This window comes from Bos indicus x Bos taurus, chromosome 24 (genome assembly GCF_003369695.1).
Source record: "Bos indicus x Bos taurus breed Angus x Brahman F1 hybrid chromosome 24, Bos_hybrid_MaternalHap_v2.0, whole genome shotgun sequence".
NCBI lineage: Eukaryota > Metazoa > Chordata > Mammalia > Artiodactyla > Bovidae > Bos > Bos indicus x Bos taurus.
Window position 1 is genome coordinate 37739954 of NC_040099.1, and position 13920 is coordinate 37753873.

General features: G+C 44.2%; 1 protein-coding gene across 7 annotated transcripts in view; it reads right to left on the reverse strand.

Moving 5' to 3' along the window:
- Nucleotides 1-534: 534 nt before the first annotated feature.
- Nucleotides 535-13920, reverse strand: part of DLGAP1 (DLG associated protein 1) — a 788387-nt gene continuing 775001 nt past the window's right edge. For 6 of the 7 annotated variants that reach the window (XM_027526318.1, XM_027526319.1, XM_027526322.1 and 3 more), the window contains 3 exons: nucleotides 8241-8332; nucleotides 4111-4263; nucleotides 536-1161 (listed from right to left, as the gene is read on the reverse strand). In XM_027526318.1, the coding sequence (XP_027382119.1) occupies nucleotides 952-1161; nucleotides 4111-4263; nucleotides 8241-8332 (455 nt within the window). In that variant the 3' untranslated portion in view covers nucleotides 536-951. Of the gene's footprint in view, nucleotides 1162-4110; nucleotides 4264-8240; nucleotides 8333-13920 lie in introns of all 7 variants that reach the window. The other variant, XM_027526317.1, reaches the window with a different exon arrangement.

Genomic DNA, 13920 nt, shown 5'->3' on the forward strand with positions numbered 1-13920 from the left:
ACTGGGTTAAAAGAGATCGAATGTGTAGCATTCGAAAGGGATGATGGGAAAATCCCGACTCTTCTCAGAAAGCAGGCCGGCTGCCATTTACAGCACTTGGTAAGCAGAGATGTACTTCTATCTGTGTAATTAGGTAGGCTCCCCCCCTCCCTAAGATGGACACTAACAAAGTAATGGAACCAACACTTTCCCCTTTAAAGACCTCCCCCCGCCCACCACCACAACAACAATATAATATACATAGTACAAGAAAAGTTGAGAAAACACTTCAGGTCTAAATTGTCTTAAGAATAGGACAAAAGAAAAAAATCCCTTATGTAGTCTCTTAAGCTAGCAGTGCTTCCTTGGTCTTGCTTTTCCTGTCTTCATTTTATTGCCTTTCGGAATAGATGGATGTCCCTGAAAGATCAAATTGACAATCTTCTGCTGAGTGAGACATTTGAAGCAGTGACTGATGACACAACAGTGAGGCAGTTTGTGCAGCTGTGAGCGACGCAGGTACCCGCACCCCACCCCCTCCCCCCCGGGCACCCACTACACATCCTGGTCCCCCCGCGCCCAGCCCCTCTTCGTCCCCTCTCGGCGTGTCACTCCCGGACTCTGGTGACAGGGTGTGATGTCTGAGGCTGGACATCAAGCGCTCCAATCTGCTCGCCCAAAATAGGAAGCGTGTCGGGGAAATCAAAGGGATCGGAGCCCTAGTTTCTTTCGCGTGGAAGACGGCGAGATCCCTAGGGACCCCCCCCCCCGCCCCACGCCCCGCCCCGCGGGATCCTGGATGTCTGAGATACCCTACAGTTGGATATTGCTGGAATCTAGGGACGGACTAGCTCGAGGAGGACGGAGGATGGCTGGCGGGTGACCTAGAGAGGGGCCGCGTCTACGCGGGTGGGCAGGCGCCGGGGAGGAGGCGGCGGCGGCGGCGGCGGCGGGAGCGCGGCGGCCGGGGCCTCAAAGCCGGGTCTGCGCCTCGGGGATGTAGATCTCGATGCTCTCGGCGCTCTCGGTGGCCGAGTTCTGACGGACGGACGCGGCGCGCTTGGCGGCCATCAGGCGCTTGCGGGCCTCCTGGCGCTGCGAGCTCTCCAGCGAGCGCTCCCGGATCAGCGGCGCGGGGCCCTTCGCCGGCTTCTTGGGCACTGGAGGAGGGGCCCTTCGCTCCTGATCAAAGCAGAAGGTTCAGGACATTACACAGCTTCTCAGGACAAGCTTGGGGGAAACTGGGATAGGTCAGTAGTTAGCACACACTTTTTTTTTTTTTTTTTTTTAAGCCTAAGGGTGGTTAAGTTAGTTCTGATCTGCACACTGTATACATATTTACACACACACACACACACACACACACACACATGTATTGGAGAAGGAAATGGCAACCCACTCCAGTATTCTTGCCCGGAGAATCCCGTGGACAGAGGAGCCTGGTGGGCTACAGTCCATGGTGTCTCAAAGAGTGAGACATGACTGAGCTACTGAGCACATAAAATGTATATATATTTTTTCCTAGTATTCTGGCTTGGGTTTTCAAAAAGATGCATGAGGGAAAAAAATACTCTGAAGTTTAAGGCCAAGGGTAAAGCTGGAGGGCAGAACTAGTCTCTCCAAGGGAAGGATATGGGTATTTAAAATCTAACCAGCTCCCGCCCCCGCCCCTCGCCCCTCACTTCACCTAAAGGCTGCAGCTTCCAGCACATTTACTGTGGTTTTTCTCTGGAGGCTCCAGACTCTTTCGGATGCCAGAGATGGGAAGGAGAGGGCAGCGGTCGCCTCTTAGATTCTGCATCCCCTCTAAGCAGGGCGGCAGCGTGTGGTACCAGCTGGGTTCAGAGTTTAAAAACATCCCTGCCCTCTCCCCCAGCCCACCCAAACCTAAACAGCCAAACGAGGAAGAAGCAATTGTTAAAACTGTGTTCGTTTAGCTTTGCTGGTGTCCCAGTGAGTTACACCCATTTACACATCACACACAGACACACAGAGTTGTGCTCGGCAGGGTCACCCTGGAGGGAGTTCCTACCCTTGGGGGTATGGAGTCAGCTCCTAAAACATCCTGCTGGACCATCACGAACTAGGGGCCTCGGGGTGACCTTGGTGGACCGGAAGGCTGTTTCGTCATAGGGACAGACATTGCGCCATGACAACTGAACACAAGACTGAAAGAGGCCATTCCTGCTCCCCTCCCCCACGCCCGGGGCAGCAGCAAACTAGAAACCAGTGGGCTATTTTTAAATGCCACTGCAAAAACAAGTCATTCATAACTTGGACTGGAAAAAAAAAAGTACAGTGGGAAAGGGATCTAAATCACAAAGGATTTTTAGGGAAAAGATAGTGAGTTTTCAGGCTGCAAAAAGGTCCATGTGAATCTGATGATTTCATCTTTTAATAAAATACCTTAAATTCTCATAAACCTAAATGTGAGAAGTATCTTAAAATATGGATTCCATGATTCTCCAAAGGGCACTCTCTGTGTTCCTCCTTTGCTGGCCTTCGTGGAGTGCCTAGTTACCCTTATTGCAGTGGAGTTGCCCGCCGGTTGTTTAAGGTGGAGTCTCGTGTGGATAAAAAAAAGGAAGCACAGAGTGCAAACTGTATTCCACCAACTCTGATTGCGTTTGTTCATTGTTTCCCCTCCAGTTCATGGGGTGATGCAAAGCTCTGATCACAGATACCGTGCATGAAGATTTAGAAATCAAGTTAATAATGATTTATAGTATAACTGTCACTAGGTACCATATATCAATTCTTAGCTTCACTCCTTTTGGACATTTAAAATCTTCATGATTGGGACACTCAGTAGATACTTTTGAAAGTACGATTGTTGAAAATGTTTTAGTCATATTTTCCTTTCCTTGCATAGTTTATTTTTTTTAACAACAATTTTAAAAAATTGATGAATAAGTAATTAGATGGTTAGCTCTAGAAAATCAGTTACCAGTTATGTGTGTACATCTGTAATGTTTTCTTAAAACCAGACCAATTTAAAAGCTTGTTTAGCAGACAGTTTTAAACTCAGATTAAAGAAAACTAGAATGAATGCAAATGTTTGGCTACCCCAGTGAGAAGCCACACAGGCATCAATGGTACTTTGATGTTTCATACCAAAACCTGCCAGGTGGATGGTGACAGAATTGGAGATGAGGGACAGTGATGAGAGTGGTGGCCCCTTCAGTTATGCACCGGCCCTTAGCATTAGATTTCTCCTGGGAGCCCAGGGACTCCAAGAACTTTGATATTATGATGGGCAGCAGCAGAATGGACTGGACTGATAGGTGAAAGGATCAGGAAGAGGCATCACAGAAATGGCTGTGCCTGACTTCAGAAGTTGAACCTCTCAGAATCATTTGACCTCAGGCTGTAGGAAAGCAAAGGGTTAAAAATGTCATGCATCTCCGGTCAGCCTAGGAGGGTGGACATTGGATACCTGGACAAGCCTGGTGGAGCCACTGTAGTCAAATGTGAAAACTGCAGTTTATTAATTCAAGTAAAAGAATTTGAGTCTTTATTTCTAAGCTCTTGCATGAGGAACCCAGTGAGCAATACTCCCCAAGGCAAATCAACCAAAGGTAAAACCTTTTTTTTTTTAAAAAAGATCCCAACATTTATGATTACTGTGAAACTATACGGTGTTTATATTTTTAGACTTGAACAACAGTGGTTTCTTTATTACTATATTTATGAAATGATTATCAAAGTCGGTTAGTTTGCAGGGCTTCCTATTTTCTCGGAAACACATTCTAGGGGTGTAAGGAAGTTGTACTCTTGCTCTATGTAATCATGCACTGAAGATGTCATTTATTTTAGTTTAAAAAGCAAAATGGAGGCAGTTCCTTCCAGTGACTAAAATGGTTTAACTTAAAGTTTAATTAACAAAAAAAAAAAAGCCACATTCCCATTTTCCAATTCACAGACAGGTTTTTCTTTAAAAATATGCCTGAAACATATTACAGATAATATCCCAAATGATTACTATGTAAACATTGTCATTACAATGAAATTAATATGATTTCAGCTCCATTTCACATTGTAAACAACAAGACTGAGAGCAGAAGCCTATTTAGACTGTCCAGTGTTTGTGCAGGTTTTTAAATGAACCATACAAAATCTACATTGTTCTACCTTCTTGTCAAGAGGATCCATCTGTTTCCAATTATTGGCCTTTAACTGATGAAGTTCATCAAATTTCATACTAATGTTTTCTATGGACAACTGCAGCATGTCCCAGAACCCTGCCAGATCCTGAGAGGTGGGCCTTGGATGAGCATTGGGATTCTGTGCAAGAGAAAGAAAAACAGTCACGCTTTAGAAGCGATGTTTGTGACAAGCCCAGGATCAACGCGGCATTTTCAAATACTTCAAATAACAAAAGGAGGATGAGTTCCTTTTAGTTTTCAGATAGGAGAGAAAAGTGAAGTTACTGATGGTGCTATGCTGTGCTTAATCGCTCAGTTGTGTCCGACTCTTTGTGACACCATGGATTGTAGCCTGCGAGGCTCCTCTGTCCATGGGGATTCTCTGGGCAAGAATACTGGAGTGGGTTGCCATGCCCTCCTCACTGATGGTACTTTTATTTATTTATTTTATATTTTATAGGTATATGTATATATGTTTTATGGGGCTTCCTAGGTGGCACTAGCGGTAAAGAACCCACCTGCCTCGGCAGGAGACGTAAGAGACAAGCGTTTGATCCCTGGATGGGGAAGATCTCCTGGAGGAGGGCATGAGAATAAACTTATATAAACTTATATAAACTTATACTTATGGGTCTGAAAGAGTCGGACACTACTGAGCGACTGAGCATACATGCATACATTATATATATATATATATATACCTCTATATATTCACCTTTATTAAGAACTAATTGACAAATAAGATTATAAGATATTTAGAATGTACCGTGTGATGATTTGGTATAGACACACCTTGCGTAAGGACTTCCCCATCGAGTTTAGCAGCACATCATCACATCACATCTTTATCCTTTTTTGTGTGTGTGAGAGAACATTTATCTTCTATTCTTTCTTAGCAAAGCTCAGTTAGACAATACAGTGTTATCAACCGTAGTCACCATGTTCTAATTAGATCCCCAGACCTCATTCATTTTATAGCTGAAAATCTTTATCATTTTACCAACGCCCCCTCCATTTCCCCTACCCCTGAGCCCTTGGCAACCACTTTTATACTCTCTCTATGAATTTGGCTTTAAAAAAAAAAAAAAAAAAGATTCCACTACAAACGATAATTTTATAGAGTCATTTTATACACATTTGAGTCAGTGATTCTCAATGCCAAGGTAAAATTCTTTTGTAATACAGCATCTATCAGTATGGTATGGTGGGGAGTCTAAACATTTGGAAAAAACCCAGAATGTGTGATATATGCCAAAATGCATTTAAAACTATATTTAAATGAAAATACCATATTACAAAAAATACAGTCTATTGTTATTAGAGTCAGTATTTGACTCCATGGCATCCAACATACTCAGAGAACAGATAAGGAATCTAAATAAGATTCATTTTAATATTTACATTGAGTGAAATAATAGGGCAAACAAATGATAAGTAATAAAAGAATTAAATTTTCAAAGTATTGTGTGTTTAACAATTAAGATATTTCTAATATCAGAAGTCATTTTATCATATAAGTACTTGGACATAATCACTTGGAAATGAATTGGTTTTAAATTGACCATAACATAATATGGCAAACATGAGAACACTTGTCTGTATGTACACATAGATTTCTGTGCATTTGCTAGATAATATTAAACATTCTTTGATGTGTGGATTGACTTTCTTTGCCCTCATTCACATATCCCTGACAAGCACTAGAGAGTAGGAACCACGAATTTATATGATCTGAGGCAGAAAAGCCATAACTAAGAGACTGAAGGTATTACTACCGGCAACAAGAGCTAAAGGTATTCATGGGCAGATAGGTGGGGCTCATACTTATCAGAGGTTTCTATTGAGGTTCCATTTGGTTACCTCTGGGTATCCCAGGCAATTGGAAAGACTGTGAAATGTCATGCCATATAATAACTTGAGGCCCATTCTTATTTTAAAACAACCCTAAAGAAATGACATCATCAGAATTTCAGAAAGCACAGGGTCAGTGACCATCAAAGTTAATAGATGGGAAAAAATACTTTTTAGCCTTTTGATGGATGGGTATTATTGGTCTGATTTCAAAATAAATACAAGAATGTATTTATAAACTTATACTTTAAAAATTACCCATAGTTCACTGGAATAATTAAATTCTAAAATTTTAAGTATTTGGTTCACTGTTAAACTCTATTCCAGTGACACCTGAATTGACAAGAGGGCTTCTCTGTAGCATTTTGATATAGTAAACTCGAATGTTTCTTAATATCTAGGTTCAGAATAGACAGATAGTAACTTTGACAAAGTACCTGTCAACTGGAGGTTTATGATCTCACAATATATTACCTTATCTCATTTGTAATTAAAAGCTAAATTGCAAAAAAAAAAAAGCTAAATTGCTTATACCTGAAGTTCACTAAAGCCTTCTAGGTCCCAAGCCCTGTTGTTAAACTGTGTTAGTGCATAAGTACATAGAATGATAGCATTTAACTCTGTAGTAACATGGGAAATTTGTTCCTTTCCCACCAAGAATCTCTTTGCCCCCTCATCATCCAAGGGATGAATGGGGAAGCAGAGAGAAAGAGCTTGGGTGCTCAGCCAGTCTCTTAATCAGTGGCTCCTGTGACACCCAGCAAAAGTAGTTGCGAAACCTGCTTCAGTCTGAACCAGGTCACTTGGAGGCCAGAGGTGACAGAGGATGAGAAAGATAAGGAGGGCCAGTTTGAGAAATATGGCTTTATATGAACTTTTTAATTTAAAGAGTTAAAGAATAATATGAATTTAATATGAATTAAGATCTGTGACATGTGAGCAAGTTTACAATTTAGAAGGAATTCTGTACCTGACACATAGTGAAGCTCAATAAAATATTTGTTAAATCACTGATCAATACATTTACTAATATATATTATCTCATAATTCAGAATAGAGTTTCTGAGAAGGTAAAAGACGGGCCAGGTCATTTTTGCTGAGGGAGGGGAAAACAAACTATATGTGTGGGAGGTGGGGGTGAGGAGGCAAGAAAGAGGTTTCAGAAAGAAAAGCCTGGTGAAGGGGAACAAGAGCACTGTCTTGTGCAGACTTTATATCTGCTCTTGGTTGAGTCTTGTCTAGACAAATCCCATTCAGTCTGTATTTGTCCTTGTTAACAACAAGATGTGGTTAGAATGCTAAAAAAAAAAAAAATCATAGTTTGGGTCAATCAGATCACAAATGATTGTGTTTTGAACTTTCCAGAAGATTAAAAGAATTGCTTTTCATTTTCTTTATTTTAGATGCAGTTTCCATCCCTGGGTTGGGGGTATCCTCTGGAGGAGGAAATGGCTATCCACTCCAGTATTCTTGCCTGGAGAATCTCATGGACAGAGAAGCCTGGCAGGCTACAGTCTATAGGGTCGCGAAGAGTTGGACACAACTGAGCGACTGAGCACACAGATGCAGCTTGATCATTAATTGGCCAATAAAAGCTATTTTTGTGGAATGACACTTGTGGAGATGGCAGAATTAAAAAAAAAATGTGAGGAAGTTCTTGGCCTTGCATTTTGCTGACAGTTTTTAAAAAATATTGTTGCTGCTAATACTGGTTTTGTCTGTTTGTTCTGCTTTATTTCATTTCTGTGTGTCCAAGAAAGATGAATGATTCATTGTTCTCATGGAGATCAAACTTACACTTTCTGACACCTTCCACCTCCAGTTCTTGAATTAAAACAGAGTACTCTGATAAGGAAAAAGGCCCCAATGGCTACTTCAGAAAGAAACTCGTTATCCAAAATGATTTTTTTCTGAAATATTATTTTTGAAATATCAGACTGCTCCAATTGGGTAAGAATAATAAAATCAGGAGGCCAGGAAAATAGAAAATCTTCAGCAACCAGAAAAAAAAAAAAAAAGGAAATGGAGTTTTAACTTGATTGGATTCTTTCTTCAAAGATTATTTAATATTTTTTATTATTTTAAAAGATAAATATTTTTAAGAAAAGCAGGAAATATATGATTAATCAGAAAATTCTCTCTTTCAGGTTAAGAGAGTCCAGTGAGCCCTGGCTTGGTTCTACTTTAGTTGGACTGGTCTTGACCACATGGTCTTCTCATGGGGAGGAGCAGGGAAAACTAGTATTGAGAGGGAAAGATACCTACCAGGTTTTCTTCACACAGTTCTCTGAACTGGTAGAATTTCTGGGCCATAAGAAGTTGGGCACTGCCCACTGCGGTTCGGATTTTCCCTAGAACTGAAAAAAGCAAACAGACAAGAAGTTTACACATAATGTCTCATTGTTGAGACTTAGTCTGGCAAAGCAAAGAGGAAGTTGCGCTATAGTAATTAGGGAAGACCGTATGCAGAACGCGTGCGCGCGCACGCGCGCGCACACACACACACACACACACACACACACACACACAGCCAGGTCTTGCCGTCGCTCTGCGCATCTGTGCAAGAGAGACTCCTGAGTTAAAGTAGAAAACCAGCTTGGAAAAACCCACGTGCTCACCAGGCATCTTTCTTAGGGATAACGGAGTTTTCCATCACAGCCATGGATGTTACCAGGAGAAGAGGCAAATAGTTCTGCTTTGTTTTTTCCCTTTTACTGCAAGGATGAATTTCCAGTGTTTACCAGTCCGGTTAGGGATTTATTTGTGTCAGCAGTCATGGGCTGCTAGCTTGTTTTTCTAATCCGAATCCAAACACAAGGAAAGCAGCCCTGACTTGCAGGGGGTAGGGATCTCATGGCACTCACCAAATCCCATCCACAGGCTTCCTTATTTTTCCGGAGCTCAGCCACTGGGACTGTCAGGAAAGAAAGACTGGCCAATTGAAAGATTTTGTAAGGAGCGAATATTTTCAGCCCGTTGCCTAGGGAACGCCAGCACTGTCCCAGCTTTTACACTCCATGGACCAGCGTTATTGTTCAGAGAGGTTTAATTCCCTGTGCACTGTGCTGAAAATCCTCCCCTTTGCAAGCTACTTCTTGCCTTGAGTGAAGTCAAAGGGGAGAACCTTCCAGCAGTGGGCGAGCTGAGCGGGGTGGAGCCTCTGCCTGGAGAATCCCTGAGCATTTCTGAGCATCCCAAGCTCCAGATTATCCCAGAAGCACTACGCTCCGCCTGGTGGGGACTGCGTGGCTGGAGCCCAGCCACCCGCCACCGCCACCGGGCAGGAAGGAAGGTGAGATGGCAGCAGCCACAGAGAAAAACAGAGCAGGCGGGCCTCTTGAAGCTCTTGCCCACTTGAAGCTCTTCACTGGGGCCGGGACGGATTTTATGGGACTGAAGCAACGTTTTTGCTGCTGTAATTTTGTTCTGACTTTACCTTGTCTGAGACTCAGAGTGGAATTAGATCTCCTTTTCTTGACCTCATTCCCCACAAAGACTGAGAAGACAACAGAAGGACAAGCAATGTCCTTTGCCTCAGGGTTTCCTGGTCAATTGCTTCTCAGTTAGTTTAAGGCTGCCAGGCTGGATAATGGTTCCGGCAGGCCACCACTGGTCTCTACCCAAATAGTTCACACACGTTTCTGGGTCAGGAAGATCCTCTGGAAGAGGGCATGGCAACCCACTGCAGTATTCTTGCCTGGAGAATCCCCATGGACAGAGGAGCCAGGCGGACTACAGTCCATAGTCACAAGAGACACAACTGAAGTGACTGAGCACGCACATAACCAGGGCATCTCTGGGCTTGGGAAGTCACCAGTCAACCGTGAGGCTGAAGTGCAGAGACCACCTCCCTAGGGGAGAGCTGGGGTCCTCCTTGAGAGCACCTGGCACAATTCTTCAGGCCTAAGTGTTGGATTTTTTTCAGTCTATCTGCTTTTAGAATCTTTTGGGATGGTTGCATTTTCCTCTTTAATTGATCCATCATGTCTGTGAGGCCTTCCTCCTTTTTCTTTTTTAATTTAAAAAATTTATTGGAGTAAAGTTGCTTTAAAATATCGTGTTAGTTTCTGCTGTACAGCAAAGTGAATCAGCCATACATATACATATATTCCCCTTTTTAGATTTCCTCCCTATTTCAGGTCACCAAAGAGCATTGAGTAGAGTTCCCTGTGCTATGCAATAGGTTCTCATCAGTTATCTATTTTCTACATAGTCACCTCCCTCCATCTCTCAACACCCCAAAGCAGAAATGACATGGGGAAACAGGATACCACAGAAGCTAAAGGGTCAGGCCCTGAGTTGGCTGAGGGTCCTCTCTGGAAAACTTACCATCCATTGCTCTGGACAGGTCACCTAATCTCTGTTTTCCTATATGTAAAACGGGATCGAACCCAGGTCTTCTGTATTGCAGGTGGGTTCTTTACCGTCTGAGCCACCGAAGAAGCTCCATTTTTTTTTTACTGTATGTGGCGGCAGTTAACTTTGCAGGGACTGGGCTGGCCCTCAACGCCAAGGCCAAAACAGCCCCAGAGGAGGCTGCAAAGATACGTGGAGTCTCCATAAAAGCTGGTGCAGGGACAGTCCATGGGGAGTCTGGAAACTCATTCATTCACTTAGAAATACTGGGACTGGAAGCGGTCAAACACCCAGTGCTTCCCGACTATGCCAGCTCCCCCAGCAGCATGTTAGAACTCAGAAACAGAGCTGAGGACTTCCCGGTGGTGCAGTGGATAAGAATCCACCTGCCAAAGAAGGGGACATAGGTTCCATCCCTGGTCTGGGAAAATTCCACATGCTGCAGAGCAGCTAAGCTTGTGTGCACCACACTGCTGAGCCCATGTGCTGCAGCTGCTGAAGCCCACACACCCTAGAACCTATGCCCCACAACCAGAGAAGCCACAGCAATGAGAAGCCCAGCCACCACAATGAAGAGTAGCCCTGCTCGCCACAACTAGAGAAAACCCGCACAGAGCCACAGAGATCCAGCGCAGCCAAAAATAAATACATAAATAATAAATGGAACTCTCAGCTCTTAAAAAAAAAGAGAGAGAAAGAGCAGAACAGATGTATTTTTTATATCTTCAACCTGGACACTACCTATCAATTCAAAGGAGTCCATCTGGCTGTCCCACCAGTGGTGAAGGTTCTACAGCGGTCAGACTAGGTGAACACCTCCCAGACACAGCTGCCTACACCTAATTCACCTGGTCTGCTTCCTTGCCTGTCTAACTTCCTCTGTGTAACATAGCAGACAAAGCACAGGCACTGGAATCTGAAATGCCATTTATCAGCTACAGATCCTGAGAGAATTTATTGTACTCAGACTCTGCCCTCTTTATCTGCCGAGTGATCATAATACTATCTTCCTAGGATTGTAGACTGTAGATATGATGAAATTGTGTATGAAAATCCTTAGGCTGCAGCAGGAATTATAACTCCTATATCCTTTCGACATTCTTGGTCATTTACGGGGAAACAAAAGGTGACATATTCCCAAACACGGGATTATTTCTCCTGTGAATCTTCACACTCCAAACTCTCTTCCCAACAGTGTGGACTGATTGAATGTCCTCTTTTTTGGTGGCTGCCATGCAGGCAGACCTAGACAAGTGTCAAGGAGAGGGTGAATCATGTCTTTAATCATGTCTCTATGTAGATAAGGAATCCATAACAATTCTTCAGGGCCCCAGATTTTCATCCCTATCTGTAGAGTCTGGCATAGCTCCCCACCTATCAGAGCTAGAACAGTGGTTAACTGACTGACAGAGACACACAGAGGAGACAGGATCTTAACCAAGGATGCCTAGACCACTCTGTTGGAGCCTGTGCAGAAAAGAAACCTGCAAAATCAAAGATCAGATTCTCCCTGGGAGCCACAGTTGCTCCAGGCAAATAAGGTCCATCTTCAAGTACAGAACAGACCAGATACACTCTGCTGGCCTGCAGAGTGCAGGGCCCTCCCTTCTCGTGGAACTGTGTTTCGCCACATGGTTTAGAGCCATTCAAATCCGTGGGTTCCAAACTCAAGTGTGTCTCTTGCTGCTGATCATTAGTCCTTGGAGATGGTCTTGGTACACTCCCTCCCTGACCCTTCTTTTCTGACTCTCATTCACTGGCAACTGAATCCCTGCTTCCTTGTCTTCAGCAAAAACCTTGTTTCCTATGAGATGAAGAAAACGGAAGGAACCAGGCATGAATATTCTCAGTGTTCTGCCTCTCCTGACACTTGCCCACCCCCATGGTCCCCTAAAGCTCTAAAGAGGGGAGGTTTTTGCATGATGGATGAGCAGTGATGAGGCCAGCATCAGAGATGTCAGGTGCCCGAAGTACTGCCATTCATTCCTGATGGAATCAGCTCAAGATTGACAACCACCCCTGTGCTAAATAGCTCTCCACATCCACCCTTCCCATCTCCCTGTATCCTTGGTCCCACTCCCTCCTGGTTGCTCTTCCATCTCAGCCCCTCTTGAGAGCTTTACCTGAGAGACCTGGGAGCTGCCTCAAGTCTCTCCCATCCTAAGGGAAAAGTCCTCCCCCATCTCGTAATCCCCTCTAGCTAACCTAAAATCCCTCTCCTCCCCTGTTATGGGCTGACTTCTGTCCTCCCCAAAGTCATCTGTTCAAATCCTAACCTCAAGAACCTCTGATCGGGACTGTATTTGGCCTTCAAACCTGTATTTAAGTTAAAGCAAGGTCATTAAGGTGAGCCCTCATCCAATATAACTGGTGTTCTTATAAGACAGTGGAGTTAGGACGTAGATACACACAGAGGGAAGACCAGACCAAGGGGAGAGGCCTTGGGAGAAACCGGCGTCTTGATCTCAGCCTTCTAGCCTACAAAACTATGACCAAAAAAATTTCTGTTGGTCAGACCACCAGGTGGTACTTTGTCACGGCAGCCAGAGCATATGAATACATCCTGGTAGATGCTGGATTCTTCAAAGGGCAGATTCCTTTGCTCTCTGCATCCTCAGCTCCCAGTGGTCCTGCCTCCCTTCAGTCTGGCTGTCCCTGCCCTCCCCCCACTTCTGGTCCTCTGTGTTTGGCACAAGGGAATCTCAGCCCCCTGGGTACTCACAGGGCTCTCTGGTCCTGGCCTGGCTTCCCTCTTCCCTCTACCTCTGGAATGTTGAACACAAAGCTCGGTCCTGAGTCTACTTCCCTTGACTCCTGTGAGTGATCTCATCCATGCTCCTGGGTTCAGCTATTCTGTAAAAGAGGTTTATTTTGCTCAAATTTGTAACTGGGGTTATACCAGCCCCTGGTGTAGCATGTCTGAGCGCTTGCTAGACACCTCTTTGGATTTGTGTCCCCAAATCCACATCCCCTTCAGGCGACTCTAGTTGCTTACAGTTAGGGCTAAAGGCTCCAGCACCCCTCCTCACCAGTTTGGAGGTTTGGCTTTGTTGAGGGAGCCAGAGGGTGTTCTTATCTCATACAATTCTCATGCTTAAAACTGTTCTGTGCTCCTCTGTCATCCCTGAAATAAGCGAGAAACTCCTTTTATTGGGCCACCTGTTTAACCTCACCTCTGCCCATTCCTATGATGCGTTAGGCCCCCAATTTCCCAAAGCTGGTCTCTCCACAGTGCTTTTGCTCAGGCTAAACACTGAACTGAGGGTGCCTCCTGCCTTGGGCCCACACTGACCCCGCCCACTGGCCCCACCCCTTTAACCTCTCCCTGTCTTTGCACCTCAAATTCCTGTGCACAGCTCTGTCTCTGCCCTTTCCAAATTCTTTCCAGCATCATCTATTTGTCTGGCTTTCCAACCAGACCAGGAGCCCCTCGATGGCATAGACTGAGCCAACGTAACTCCTGATATCCTGTAGAAGGAGTAAGTTTCGAAGTGAACTGACTCATCTGTAAACTTTATGTTAACCTGAAAAATTAATGGTAAGATTCCAGGCCTTAAGCGTTCCACTTCTTTAAGATTTTACTGTGCCC